General features: G+C 39.0%; 1 protein-coding gene across 41 annotated transcripts in view; it reads left to right on the forward strand.

Annotated features, from left to right (window-relative positions):
• The window catches only part of PTPRD (protein tyrosine phosphatase receptor type D), a 2,878,718-nt gene that overhangs the window by 2,849,772 nt on the left and 17,826 nt on the right, over nt 1–11,120 (forward strand). For all 41 annotated transcript variants that reach the window (XM_073572185.1, XM_073572197.1, XM_073572187.1 and 38 more), the window contains 2 exons: nt 608–893; nt 1,438–1,616. In XM_073572185.1, the coding sequence (XP_073428286.1) occupies nt 608–893; nt 1,438–1,616 (465 nt within the window). The remainder of the gene's footprint in view (nt 1–607; nt 894–1,437; nt 1,617–11,120) is intronic.

Genomic DNA, 11,120 nt, shown 5'->3' on the forward strand with positions numbered 1-11,120 from the left:
TTCATCATGGTTCTTGGTGTTGCCTCCTTGGGCTCATGCGCATGAGGTTTATATGTTAGCTTGGGTCATTTTTAATATTCATGTTTTATCTACACCTCATAAATCCACAACGTACTTGTCCTATAACTACAACTTATTTATGTATATTCTTTTAGAGCTTACAGGTGTTATACAGATAGACTCAGTGACGCAAACAGGGTGCAAAAGAATTTTGTGGCCGCTACAACTTTCCTTGACAGCTGAAAGCTGAGATTTTAACTAGCCAGACTTGGGACAATAAGTTGATAGCTGTGCGAAAAAGATTTCTTATATGTGTAGATTTTGGGAGCCAATGCAAAAATCTCCAACAGAATCCCCTATTTCATAATTAATAGTAGCAGTCTTTTCATATGGGCCAAAGAGACCTTTTGGGCCCACCTAGACTCCAGGGCCCATTTACAACTGCAACCATTGTAGCCACTTTGTCTGTGGCTCCAATAAATCGTTGTTTTGTTGATGTTGACCCATTTTTTAAACTATTTTTTTTACTTTAACATAAATATTAAATTGATCGTGCTTCAATTTACTCCATTGTCAATTTTTGCATTTGTCTTCTTTTCTCTTCTAGTGCTGGAGTGGGCAGAACGGGCTGCTTTATTGTAATAGATGCCATGCTGGAGAGGATACGGCATGAAAAGACTGTAGATATTTATGGTCATGTGACTTTAATGAGAGCTCAGAGGAATTACATGGTTCAAACAGAGGACCAATATATCTTTATCCATGATGCCCTGCTGGAGGCAGTGACATGTGGAAATACCGAAGTGCCGGCTAGAAACCTGTATGCATATATTCAAAAGCTGACACAGATAGAGTCTGGAGAGAATGTCACAGGGATGGAGTTAGAATTTAAGGTAACTATTATGTGGGTTGAATTCAAATGCTTCTATTGTCCATGAGATGAAACGATAGAGGCGTTGCCTGACGTGAGAGGGTTTGCTTCTTATTCTCCTTTCATAGCACCATCCTGTCCATGCTTTAGGTCTACAATTGCAATTCAGCCCCACTCGAGGGAAAATTGTTGAAGGGAAACTGTCAACTTGGAAATGCTGTGCAATTTATGAATATCATGTTAAAGCTTAAGATTGAAGAGCGGAACAGGTTGATTTATACATTAAGTTTATAGGCTAACTTCACACAAAGATATAGCATCTGTACTTTATCATCCCTGTTTCGGTCACAATTCCAAGTGCTATTTGGAGGCTCCCTACCTGAACTAATAGCGGCATGAGCGTATACGCTGTTAATTCAAGATAGTTCTAAGAATCAGATGGGTGGACGGTGTGTAGCTGAATTACTTATGAAAATAATTGTGATAAAAATGTTATTTTTTATATGTATTTTAAAAGTTGCTTAAAGTTGTTTTTTCTCAGATTGTACGCAACTTCTCTTTTACAGCGCCTCGCAAGCTCGAAAGCTCACACGTCACGGTTTATCAGTGCCAATCTTCCATGTAATAAATTCAAAAACCGCCTTGTTAATATTATGCCATATGAGTCCACAAGGGTATGTCTACAGCCGATCCGTGGTGTAGAGGGCTCTGACTATATCAATGCCAGTTTTATTGATGGATATAGGTAAGTGTGTTAGTAGTCAATTAAGCTTTGCAGTTGTCGGCCAAATAGAAATTGTTTGATTTTGTTGTGCATAAGCAAATTTTAAGACTTTGGTTTTACATCCCATACAATTGAAGTATTTGTAGCTGTCTCCTATGAATTTCACTCATTTCTTCCTATCTCTATTTGTTTAATACTGTGTACTCATTTATTTGAACATATACCGTATTTTTCGGACTATAAGACACCTTTTTCCTCCAAAAATGTGGAGGAAAATTGGCGGTGCATCTTATAATGTGGATGTATCAGCATTGGTTGTGGTGGGGAGGTGGGGGAACGGCATCGGTGGATCAGCGGGTCACAAAGTCTGGAGCCGGCAGCTGTGGCTAACTCCTGTTCCCGCTGCTAAAGAGAAATGAACATTCACTGTATTGCATGCCCATGGGCTTGGAGGGCAATGAATATTCATTTTGCTTTAATAATAGTATATTGATATGATTTCTCCCTCACCTTGGTCCTGGTATGCATGGCCCCATCCTTATAATTGGCCCCCACCCCCATCGTGGTATTCATGGCGCCAGCAGAACACATTAAAGAAACAAACTATTACACTTACCTACCAGGTGTTCTCTCGCAGTATCCTGCTCCAGTGCCAGCAACTGCTTTATGCTTGTAAGCAGCCCATGGCAGGGATGTCATGCACTGCTCACAAGCAGAGCACAGCTGCCGGAATACTTGGCCAGGACTGCTCGCAGAGAGCAGTGAGTATTTATTGCTCTTCAGTAGCGCGCAGTGTCAGCCACTCACTGCTCTGCGCGCACAGTTCCGGTGAGAATTCCAGCAGCTGTGCTCTGCTTGTGAGCAGTGCATGACATTCCTGCCATGTGCTGCTTACAGACATAAAGCAGTTGCTGACACAAGATGGGGGCCCTGAATACCAGGATAAGAATGGGGGCCATGCATATTAGGACGAGATGAGGGCTCTGCATACCAGGATAGGTATGGGGCCATGCATATCAGGATAATGATGGGGCCATGCATACTAGGATGAGATGGGGGTCCTGTATACCAGGATGAGGATGGAGTCATGCATACCAGGATAGGGATGAGGGTTATCATTCCTGCCAGGATGAGGGATCCATGCATACCAGGATAGGGATGAGGGATTCTTGCATACCAGGATAGGGATGAGGGAGCCATGCATACCAGGGTAGGGATGAGGGGGCCATGTGTATCAGGATGGGGATGAGAGGACCATATACTGTATACCAGAATAGGGAATATTAAGTACAGAATATAATTTTGTAAACATTTTTTGGCAATGTATTTTGTTTCATTTCCTGATCTTTATTTTTAAAAAATAGTTAGTAATCATGCAATATTTATACTAACCACTGGGGAATTTTGTTAGACTCTAAGGTTCAAATTACCCAAGGTTTCCCCCCCAGAATTCTGTTGGAGAAGCTTTGTTTGAAAAGTTGCAAAATTCAGGCACGACTAAATTTTGCAACTTTTGCCATCTTCATGACAGTTTCTCTCATCTCTGCCAGAAAGGACAGAGCTTGGGCAGGCAGGATAGGTGTGCAGCTTCTAATTCATGATGAGCTGTCGTGTTCTCTGTGTCAGAGGTTTCACTCCAGTACCCAACCAGTGAAGAGAGCAGACTGTCTGTCATTACGTATTTCACAGGAGAAAGACTGTTCTTAGCTATTGTGGGGGGGGGTTCTTTTTTCCCTTTTCATATCGCTGCCTGCTCATGATTGGTCATCGTAATATAGGTGAAGAAGTACATACCCACAGAGAAAAATCTATAGTAGCTCTCAGTATATCTTATCCTAAACTATATCCCACATTTTAGGACGATGAGAAATTTAAAGAATAAAAAAGTTTTATTCACCTCTATTCCATGTTGTGGCAAGTTTATCATGCTCAAACTGGTTAAAGGTCTTTTTGAAAATTAAATTGCAGTATATTTATGTTTTATAATATATACTATTGTTAGCATTATAATTTTGTAAAATCTATACATTTTGGCTAGGTAAAAATGTTAATAAATCTCACAGAGAAGCTATGAGTTTTCACGGGATATACATTATGTAATTATGATTTTAAAACTGGAGTCAATCCCAAATATTAGAGAGGAAAATGAGCATAGACCCTCTCTTCAGTCCATTAGTGAAGGTATTTTACAGTATCAGATATCTTTACATTTTTTGCAACCTATAGCATAGTCTGAAAACTAAGATCTCTAATGTCAAACACAAACCATTAGACATCACTATTAAAGGAGTTTATCCAACTGGCAACAGGTAAGCAAATATCAGATACCTGCTTGTTAGTTTTTAGGCCCTTAGTAAAAAAAAGAAATAATCCTGGATAAAGTCTTTAAGTTAATTAAACAGAAGTTTTCAGGTGTTGTGTAGGTAATCTAGATCATATTCAATGCACTCTCAAAATTTAATTGGCATTACTTTTTAATATGTATATGTTGGTACAGTTTTCATCCTACTGTCTTTTAGCGTATGACTACCTGATAGATTTTAATTATCAACATCACATTCTGTGACATTCAGACCCTTTTTTAACTATCATTTATCATCCTTTGGACAGGTCATTTCAAAGTCTCTTTATAACTCTACAATAAAACTTTTGATCATTCTTGCTACCATTGATCTTATTGGCAATTAAATAAGATACCGAGATGAAAATATGATAATGAATTGAGATAAGATTTCATATATAACCCTAAGCTCTAACTGTGGTCTCTTTCTTCATAATACATTCCAAATGTTAGTTAGAAGTTGCTGTGGAGTTACACACATAGACAGATAGAAAAAAGAGCAGCACTAGTATATACTATTCGCGTGCCAAGTCCCCAGATAGCCACCAAACCTTCAATGTACCGTACTTCCTGCAATTGGAGTCAGCACACCATTCAAAGTGAAAAAACTTCTGTTTAATGGCCTATCATGGTGAGGTTTCAGTTCTTTAATGAGGGCTTGAGGAAGGTTTTCACTAAAGAACCAAAATGTTGCCATGATGGGCCATTAAACAGAATTTTTTCACTTTGAATGGTGTGCTGAGTCCAATCTCTGGTAGTAGATAGAAACACAAGCTCAGACTGGCCCACCGGGGAACAGGTGAATCCCTCGGTGGGTCGCTGTGAGCAGCAACTGGCACTTGATTCACTATGTAACATATCAACTATTACATTATTATGTAGGAGCATAGATACATTTGTGAATGAGGGTAATGACCTGTAGAAGCGCAATGTAGCGCGAACCGATCGTCGTCTTGTATGTTTTCAATTTAGACGCCTGCCTGCTGTGTTTTTTAATGACTCCACAATAAAAGACAAGTTTGTTTATAGGACGGGGAGGGCCTATTCCTTTCTTCAACACTGTCATCTGGGATATTTGTTTGTTTATACTGTATATATTTATTTAAATGATGGACTTTGTGGGGGGGGGTTACCATTTTTGTCACCTTTTATTGATTTCTTTGTGAAATTGCCTTTACTCTTTTATTTTTTTAGATTTATTTTTTATGAGTTTTTTAATGACATATTTATCACACTAGTGATCTTGGGAATAAAAAACATCCTGTGATTTTATAACTGGAATTAAGAGGTTCTGAAAGATAAGGCTTTAATAACAACTTGAATAAAAAAAAGTCCCTCTCGCGATTTACAGATGCTTAACATAGTTTTTTTAGATCCTGACTTGATTAATATGATTGATGTGGTGACAGCCATTAATCCTCTGACATTTCTCAAATAAGTAGTTTATTAAGTGTTTTATTTCATATGGAGTAAATCTGGAAAGAACTCCCTTTCCAGGCAGTAAGGGATAATGAGCACATTCTTATAAATCATTGTTTTAACAATGTAATAAATGGAAATAATTTTATATGTGCAGTTGTCTATAAATCTTGCTTGATATTTTGCTTAGATTTTGTGTGAATTTTTTTTTCTAAAATGTCTACTTTCACTTGGTATTTGAACTCAAAGCAGCTTTTTCTGAGTTACTTCTTTTTTTCTGTCTGAATCTTAACAAAATCTCCTAAAGGTCAAACCCTCATTACTAGATTATTTTACCCTAATTCATAATTATTGCAATGTCTCATTGCTAGGAATAATAGCAATGATTTAGTATAACACACCACCAAGTCAAAATCTAAAGGTGCCACGCACCAGAGATAACTGCGCTATCTCTTCTATCTGGCCCTTCTATCTGGATCAGCTAAGCATGAATTTGTTATCTATGGGTAGAACAGAATAAGCAAGCTGGCAAGGTCATGTAGCAGAGGATTACCGACCTGGAGAACAAAAGGACTGCTTATTTATATTTAAAGGGAATCTGTCACCAGTTTTGGCTGATATGAGATGCGGCCACCAACTTTTGGGGCTGATATACAGCATTCTATAATGCTTCATATAATCCCCAAACCCGACCTGTAAGAGAAGAAAAAGACCTTTTATTATACTCACCTGCGGGGAGGTCCAGTCCGAGGGCTCTCGCTCTTCTTGGCCCGGCTCCTCCCATCTTCTTACGATCACCTTCCTCCTTGGTTCGTGTGGATGATGCATCCTAGCATCATCCACACAGTCTTCTCGGCATCGCGCTCCAGCGCTTTCACACTTCTCTGCCCTGTTGAGGGCAGAGTAAAGTAATGCAGTGCACAGACACAGGGAAAGGTCAGAGAGGCTCAGCACCTGCACACTGCAGTTCTTTGCTCTTCCCTCAACAGGTCAGAGAAGTGCGCCTGTGCAGGAGCGCGATGCTGGGGAGAGTGTGTGGATGATGCAGGGATGCATCATCCACACGAACCAAGAATGTGGACAGCGATCGTAAGCAGATTGGTGGCGCTGGACCAAGACCAGAGGACCACTAGACTACCCCGCAGGTGAGTATGGTAAAAGTTATTTTTCTTCTCTTTCAGGTCTTTTGGGGGACAGATATGCAGCATTATAGAATGCTGTATAGCAGCCCCGAAAAGTGGTGTCCTTACTTCATATCGGCCCAAACTGATGACAGGTTCCCTTTAAACCGTCCGATCCTTATCTTCTCCAAAACATCTGTTGGGGGGGGAAAGTTGAAAGTCCTCCATACACATTAGATGGTCAAACAATCCCACCAAAATCATCAAGTTTGGCCCTCTTGAATCTAATGTCTGATTTTTTTTTTGTTACTGTATACATACATGCTTTTGGCTTTGCCCTTCATGGTGTATAAGTGAGACTTGTACTAGAGTGTTACTGCTCCGTTTGTAATAAACAGCATATATTTAGACAAGGCATAATAGTGTCTTGTACAGTTTTGCCTCCCAAGTACTAAACAGTATTGAGATAACAAGTACTGTATGGTATTGCATTTCAGCTCTATTGACTTAAAATAAGCCTAAAATCCAACTGGAAAACTACAGACCCTATTTGTTTTTTTTATCTCCAGTACACTTTAGTTAGATCCCCTCCCATAATTGGTATCACATTGTGCATGATTTATCATAATGCAGTCTATACAGCTATGTCCTAGGTCTACTTTGTGGACACTTTAACAGAGTTTTCTCATCATAAATTGGTAGAATTGCAAAATTCTTGTGAAATTAACCACCTTTGTGATTGACTTCTTTTTTAATAGACTTTTAATTCTGTTTGCTGCACATTGCATAGGTTATCAGTGACCAGTGTATATGGTTGTTGGTCTCCTAGGCAAAGAGCACAGCGCTTACAAGCTCTTTGCTATGTAGCTTGCAAGCACCACTCTAAAGCTGGCCAGATTTCTCCACTCCTCTGTTTCTGGAGAGGCAAAAGTGCTTCTGTTTACAGCATAGGAGAGGACATATTTCTGGAGGGGAGTGCGCTTGGTTTGCAATCATGAGATGCTACCTTTAATCCGTAATGTTGCATAAAAATATGGGATATACATTTGCAAGTTCTATACTGGCCCCTCATTTCTCATCAATGTTACGATAGGGGGTTATGACCTTTGACCACACACGACTTTCACATGTGCAGGGGGCTTATCTTAGTTATCCCACCACTGCCACAATGTGATGAAAAACAGAAAGCTAGTCTTGACCTATCAATTTACCGCAGGGGGGCTTATTTTAGTTATCCCACCGCTGCGAACAATGAGTTACAAACTGCCAGGATTCATGTATATCCCACTTTTCAGTTCCGCTTTGGAACTTGCAGCTCTCCGGCACCCCCTTGCCATGATCAAAAGTGATCAAATTATCCAAGTCATGAGCTTTCCTGGAACCTGATCTCGAAGGAGAGAGGAAGCTAATATGTAATGGGAGCTAAAATGAGTCATTCCTGCCCCCCTCCCTGTCTGCCATTTTAGCATACTTTGCTCTCATACGGCTGTGGCAAAGGAAAACCCTATGTAGATTGCAACAGAGAATGCAAAAAAATAAAATTGCAGTCTCTTGAAGACCAAAAAATTTCAAAATGGTTGCCAAACTTGATTGTCACGACAATGGAAAATATCATGTATGATTTTCCCTATTATCACATTCTCCGGAACATTCCAGAATCTTCTATTCACATTATATATTAGCTTCCTCTCTCCTTTGAGATCAGGTTCCAGGAAAGCTCATGACTTGGATAATTTGAGCACTTTTGATCATGGCAAATTAGTTAAAGGGAATCTGTCGTATATGACCTATTGATATGGGCATACATGTAATAGAAATGTATTTCTGAGGGAGTGAAGGGCGCAGGCGCAGAATTCCAGGGCCATAACTGACGCTGATGAGAGGGAATAAGTGTTACAATGAAGACAGGAGGCAGGGATTTTTTCCCAGACACCGCATGCCCCGGAGCCTGGAAGAAATTATTAGCATAATGAAAGCATTTAACATTTGTCAGCAACAAGACCATTAATATGAGGTGTATTGGTAAGACCAGTGTAACAATTCTATTACCTGTATGCCCATATTAATAAGTTATATAGGTCTCAGTGGGTGACAGATTCCCTTTAAACAAACGGAATCGAAATAAACAGTCACCTGGCTCCAGTGGTGATCACTCAGACACAGCTCTTGTCTTATAACTATCACCATAACATCGTTTTATATAAATCCACAGAAATGACTGGCTTACCTTGAAGGAAAGTAGTTTATTGAATATAATATGTAAAACCAGAAAGATTTTCTTAATCAAATAGTGCAAATATAAGGCTTAGTTTCATTTACCTGACTAATGTACAATTTCACTCATAAACTTGCCCAAGATGTAACCCCTTTACTCCCAAGGGTGGTTTGCATGTTAATGCCCGGGCCAATTTTTACAATTCTGACCACTGCCCCTTTATGAGGTAATAACTCTGGAATGCTTCAATGGATCCCGGTGATTCTGATATTGTTTTCTCGTGACATATTGTACTTCATGTCAGTGGTAACATTTCCTTCATATAACTTTCGTTTATTTGTGAAAAAAATGGAAATTTGGCGAAAATTTTAAAAATTTCGCAATTCTCCAACTTTGAATTTTTATGCTCTTAAATCACAGAGATATGGCACTCAAAAAACTTAATAAGTAACATTTCCCACATGTTTACTTTACATCAGCACAATTTGGGAACCAAAATTTTTTTTGTTAGGAAGTTATAAGGGTTAAAAGTTGACCAGCGATTTCTCATTTTTACAACACCATTTTATTTTTAGGGACCACATCACATTTGAAGTCACTTTGAGGGGTCTATATGATAGAAAATACCCAAAAGCGACACCATTCTAAAAACTGCACCCCTCAAGGTGCTCAAAACCAGATTCAAGAAGTTTATTAACCCTTCAGGTGCTTCACAGGAATTTTTTGAATGTTTAAAAAAATGAACATTTAACTTTTTTTCACAAAAAAATTACTTCAGGTTCAATTTTTTTTATTTTACCAAGCGTAACAAGACTGGACTGGAAAAGTTATTGTGCAATTTGTCCTGAGTACGCCGATACCTGATATGTGGAGGAGAACCACTGTTTCGGCGCATGGCAGAGCTCGGAAGGGAAGGATCGCTGTTTGACTTTTTCACTGCAAAATTGGCTGGAATTCAGATCGGATGCCATGTCAAGTTTGGAGAGCTCCTGATGTGCCTAAACAGTGGAAACCCCCCACAAGTGACCCCATTTTGGAAACTAGACCCCCCCAAGGAACTTATCTAGATATGTGGTGAGCACTTTGAACCCCCAAGGGCTTCACAGACGTTTATAACGTACAGCCGTACAATTAAGATCATTTTTGTGGAAAAAAATATTTTTTTTTCACCCCCAATTTTTATTTTCCCAAGAGTAGCAGGACCCCAAAAGTTATTGTGCAATTTGTCCTGAGTGCGCTGATATCCCATATGTGGGGGCAAACCACTATTTGGGCGCAAGGCAGAGCTCGGAAGGGAAGCAGCGCCATTTGACTTTTTTGGCTGGAATTGAGATCGGACGCCATGTCACATTTGGAAAGCCCCTGATGTGCCAAAAGAGTGGAAACCCCCCAATTCTAACTCCAACCCTAACCCCAACACACCCCTAACCCTAGCCCTAACGGGAAAATGGAAATAAATACTTTTTTTTATTTTATTATTTTTCCCTAACTAATGGGGTGATAAAGGGGGGTTTTATTTACTATTTATAGCGGGTTTTTATTTTTGGCAGCTGTCGCACGCTAAAAGACCCTTTTTATTGTAAAAATAGTTTATGCATCACCACATTTTGAGAGCTATAATTTTTCCATATTTTGACCTCCGAGTCATGTGAGGTCTTATTTTTTGCAGGACAAGTTGACGTTTTTATTGGTACCATTTTTGGGCACGTGACATTTTTTGAAAGCTTTTTATTCCGATTTTTGGGACGCAGAATGAACAAAAACCAGCATTTCATGAATTTCTTTTGGGGGGGGCCTTTACACCATTCCACGTGCAGTAAAATTGATAAAGCGGTTTTATTCTTCGAGTCAGTACAGTTACAGCAATACCTCGTAGTTTTTTTATGTTTTGGCGCTTTTATGCAATGAAAACAGTTTTATATAAAAAATAATTATTTTTGCATCGCTTTATTCTGCGAGCTATAACTTTTTTATTTTTTTGCGGATGACGCTGTGTGGTGGCTCGTTTTTTGCGGGACAAGAAGACGTTTTCAGCGGCACCATGGTTATTTATATCTGTCTTTTTGATTGCGCGTTATTGCACTTTTTGTTCGGTGGTATCATAAAATAAAGCTTTATCATCATAAAGCTTTATTTTTCGCTTCATTTTTTATTTTTATTTTTTAAGGTATTCAATAAAGGGGTTAACCAGTGGGACTGTTTTATAGGGTGGGTCGTTACGGACGCGGCAATACCAAATATGTGTACTTTTATTGTTTTCTGGGTTTTTTTTATTTTCAAAAAATGAATTTATTAGAGAATATTTTTTTTTTTTTTATTTATTTAGCGATTTTTTTATAAATTATTTTTACACTTTTTTTTTTTTTTTTTAACTTTATTACATTGTCTCGGGGGACATCACTGTCATGTGACCGCCCCTGACACACAGT

The sequence above is a fragment of the Dendrobates tinctorius genome, unplaced genomic scaffold (genome assembly GCF_039654945.1).
Source record: "Dendrobates tinctorius isolate UK_male_01 unplaced genomic scaffold, ASM3965494v1 ptg000031l, whole genome shotgun sequence".
Classification (NCBI taxonomy): domain Eukaryota; kingdom Metazoa; phylum Chordata; class Amphibia; order Anura; family Dendrobatidae; genus Dendrobates; species Dendrobates tinctorius.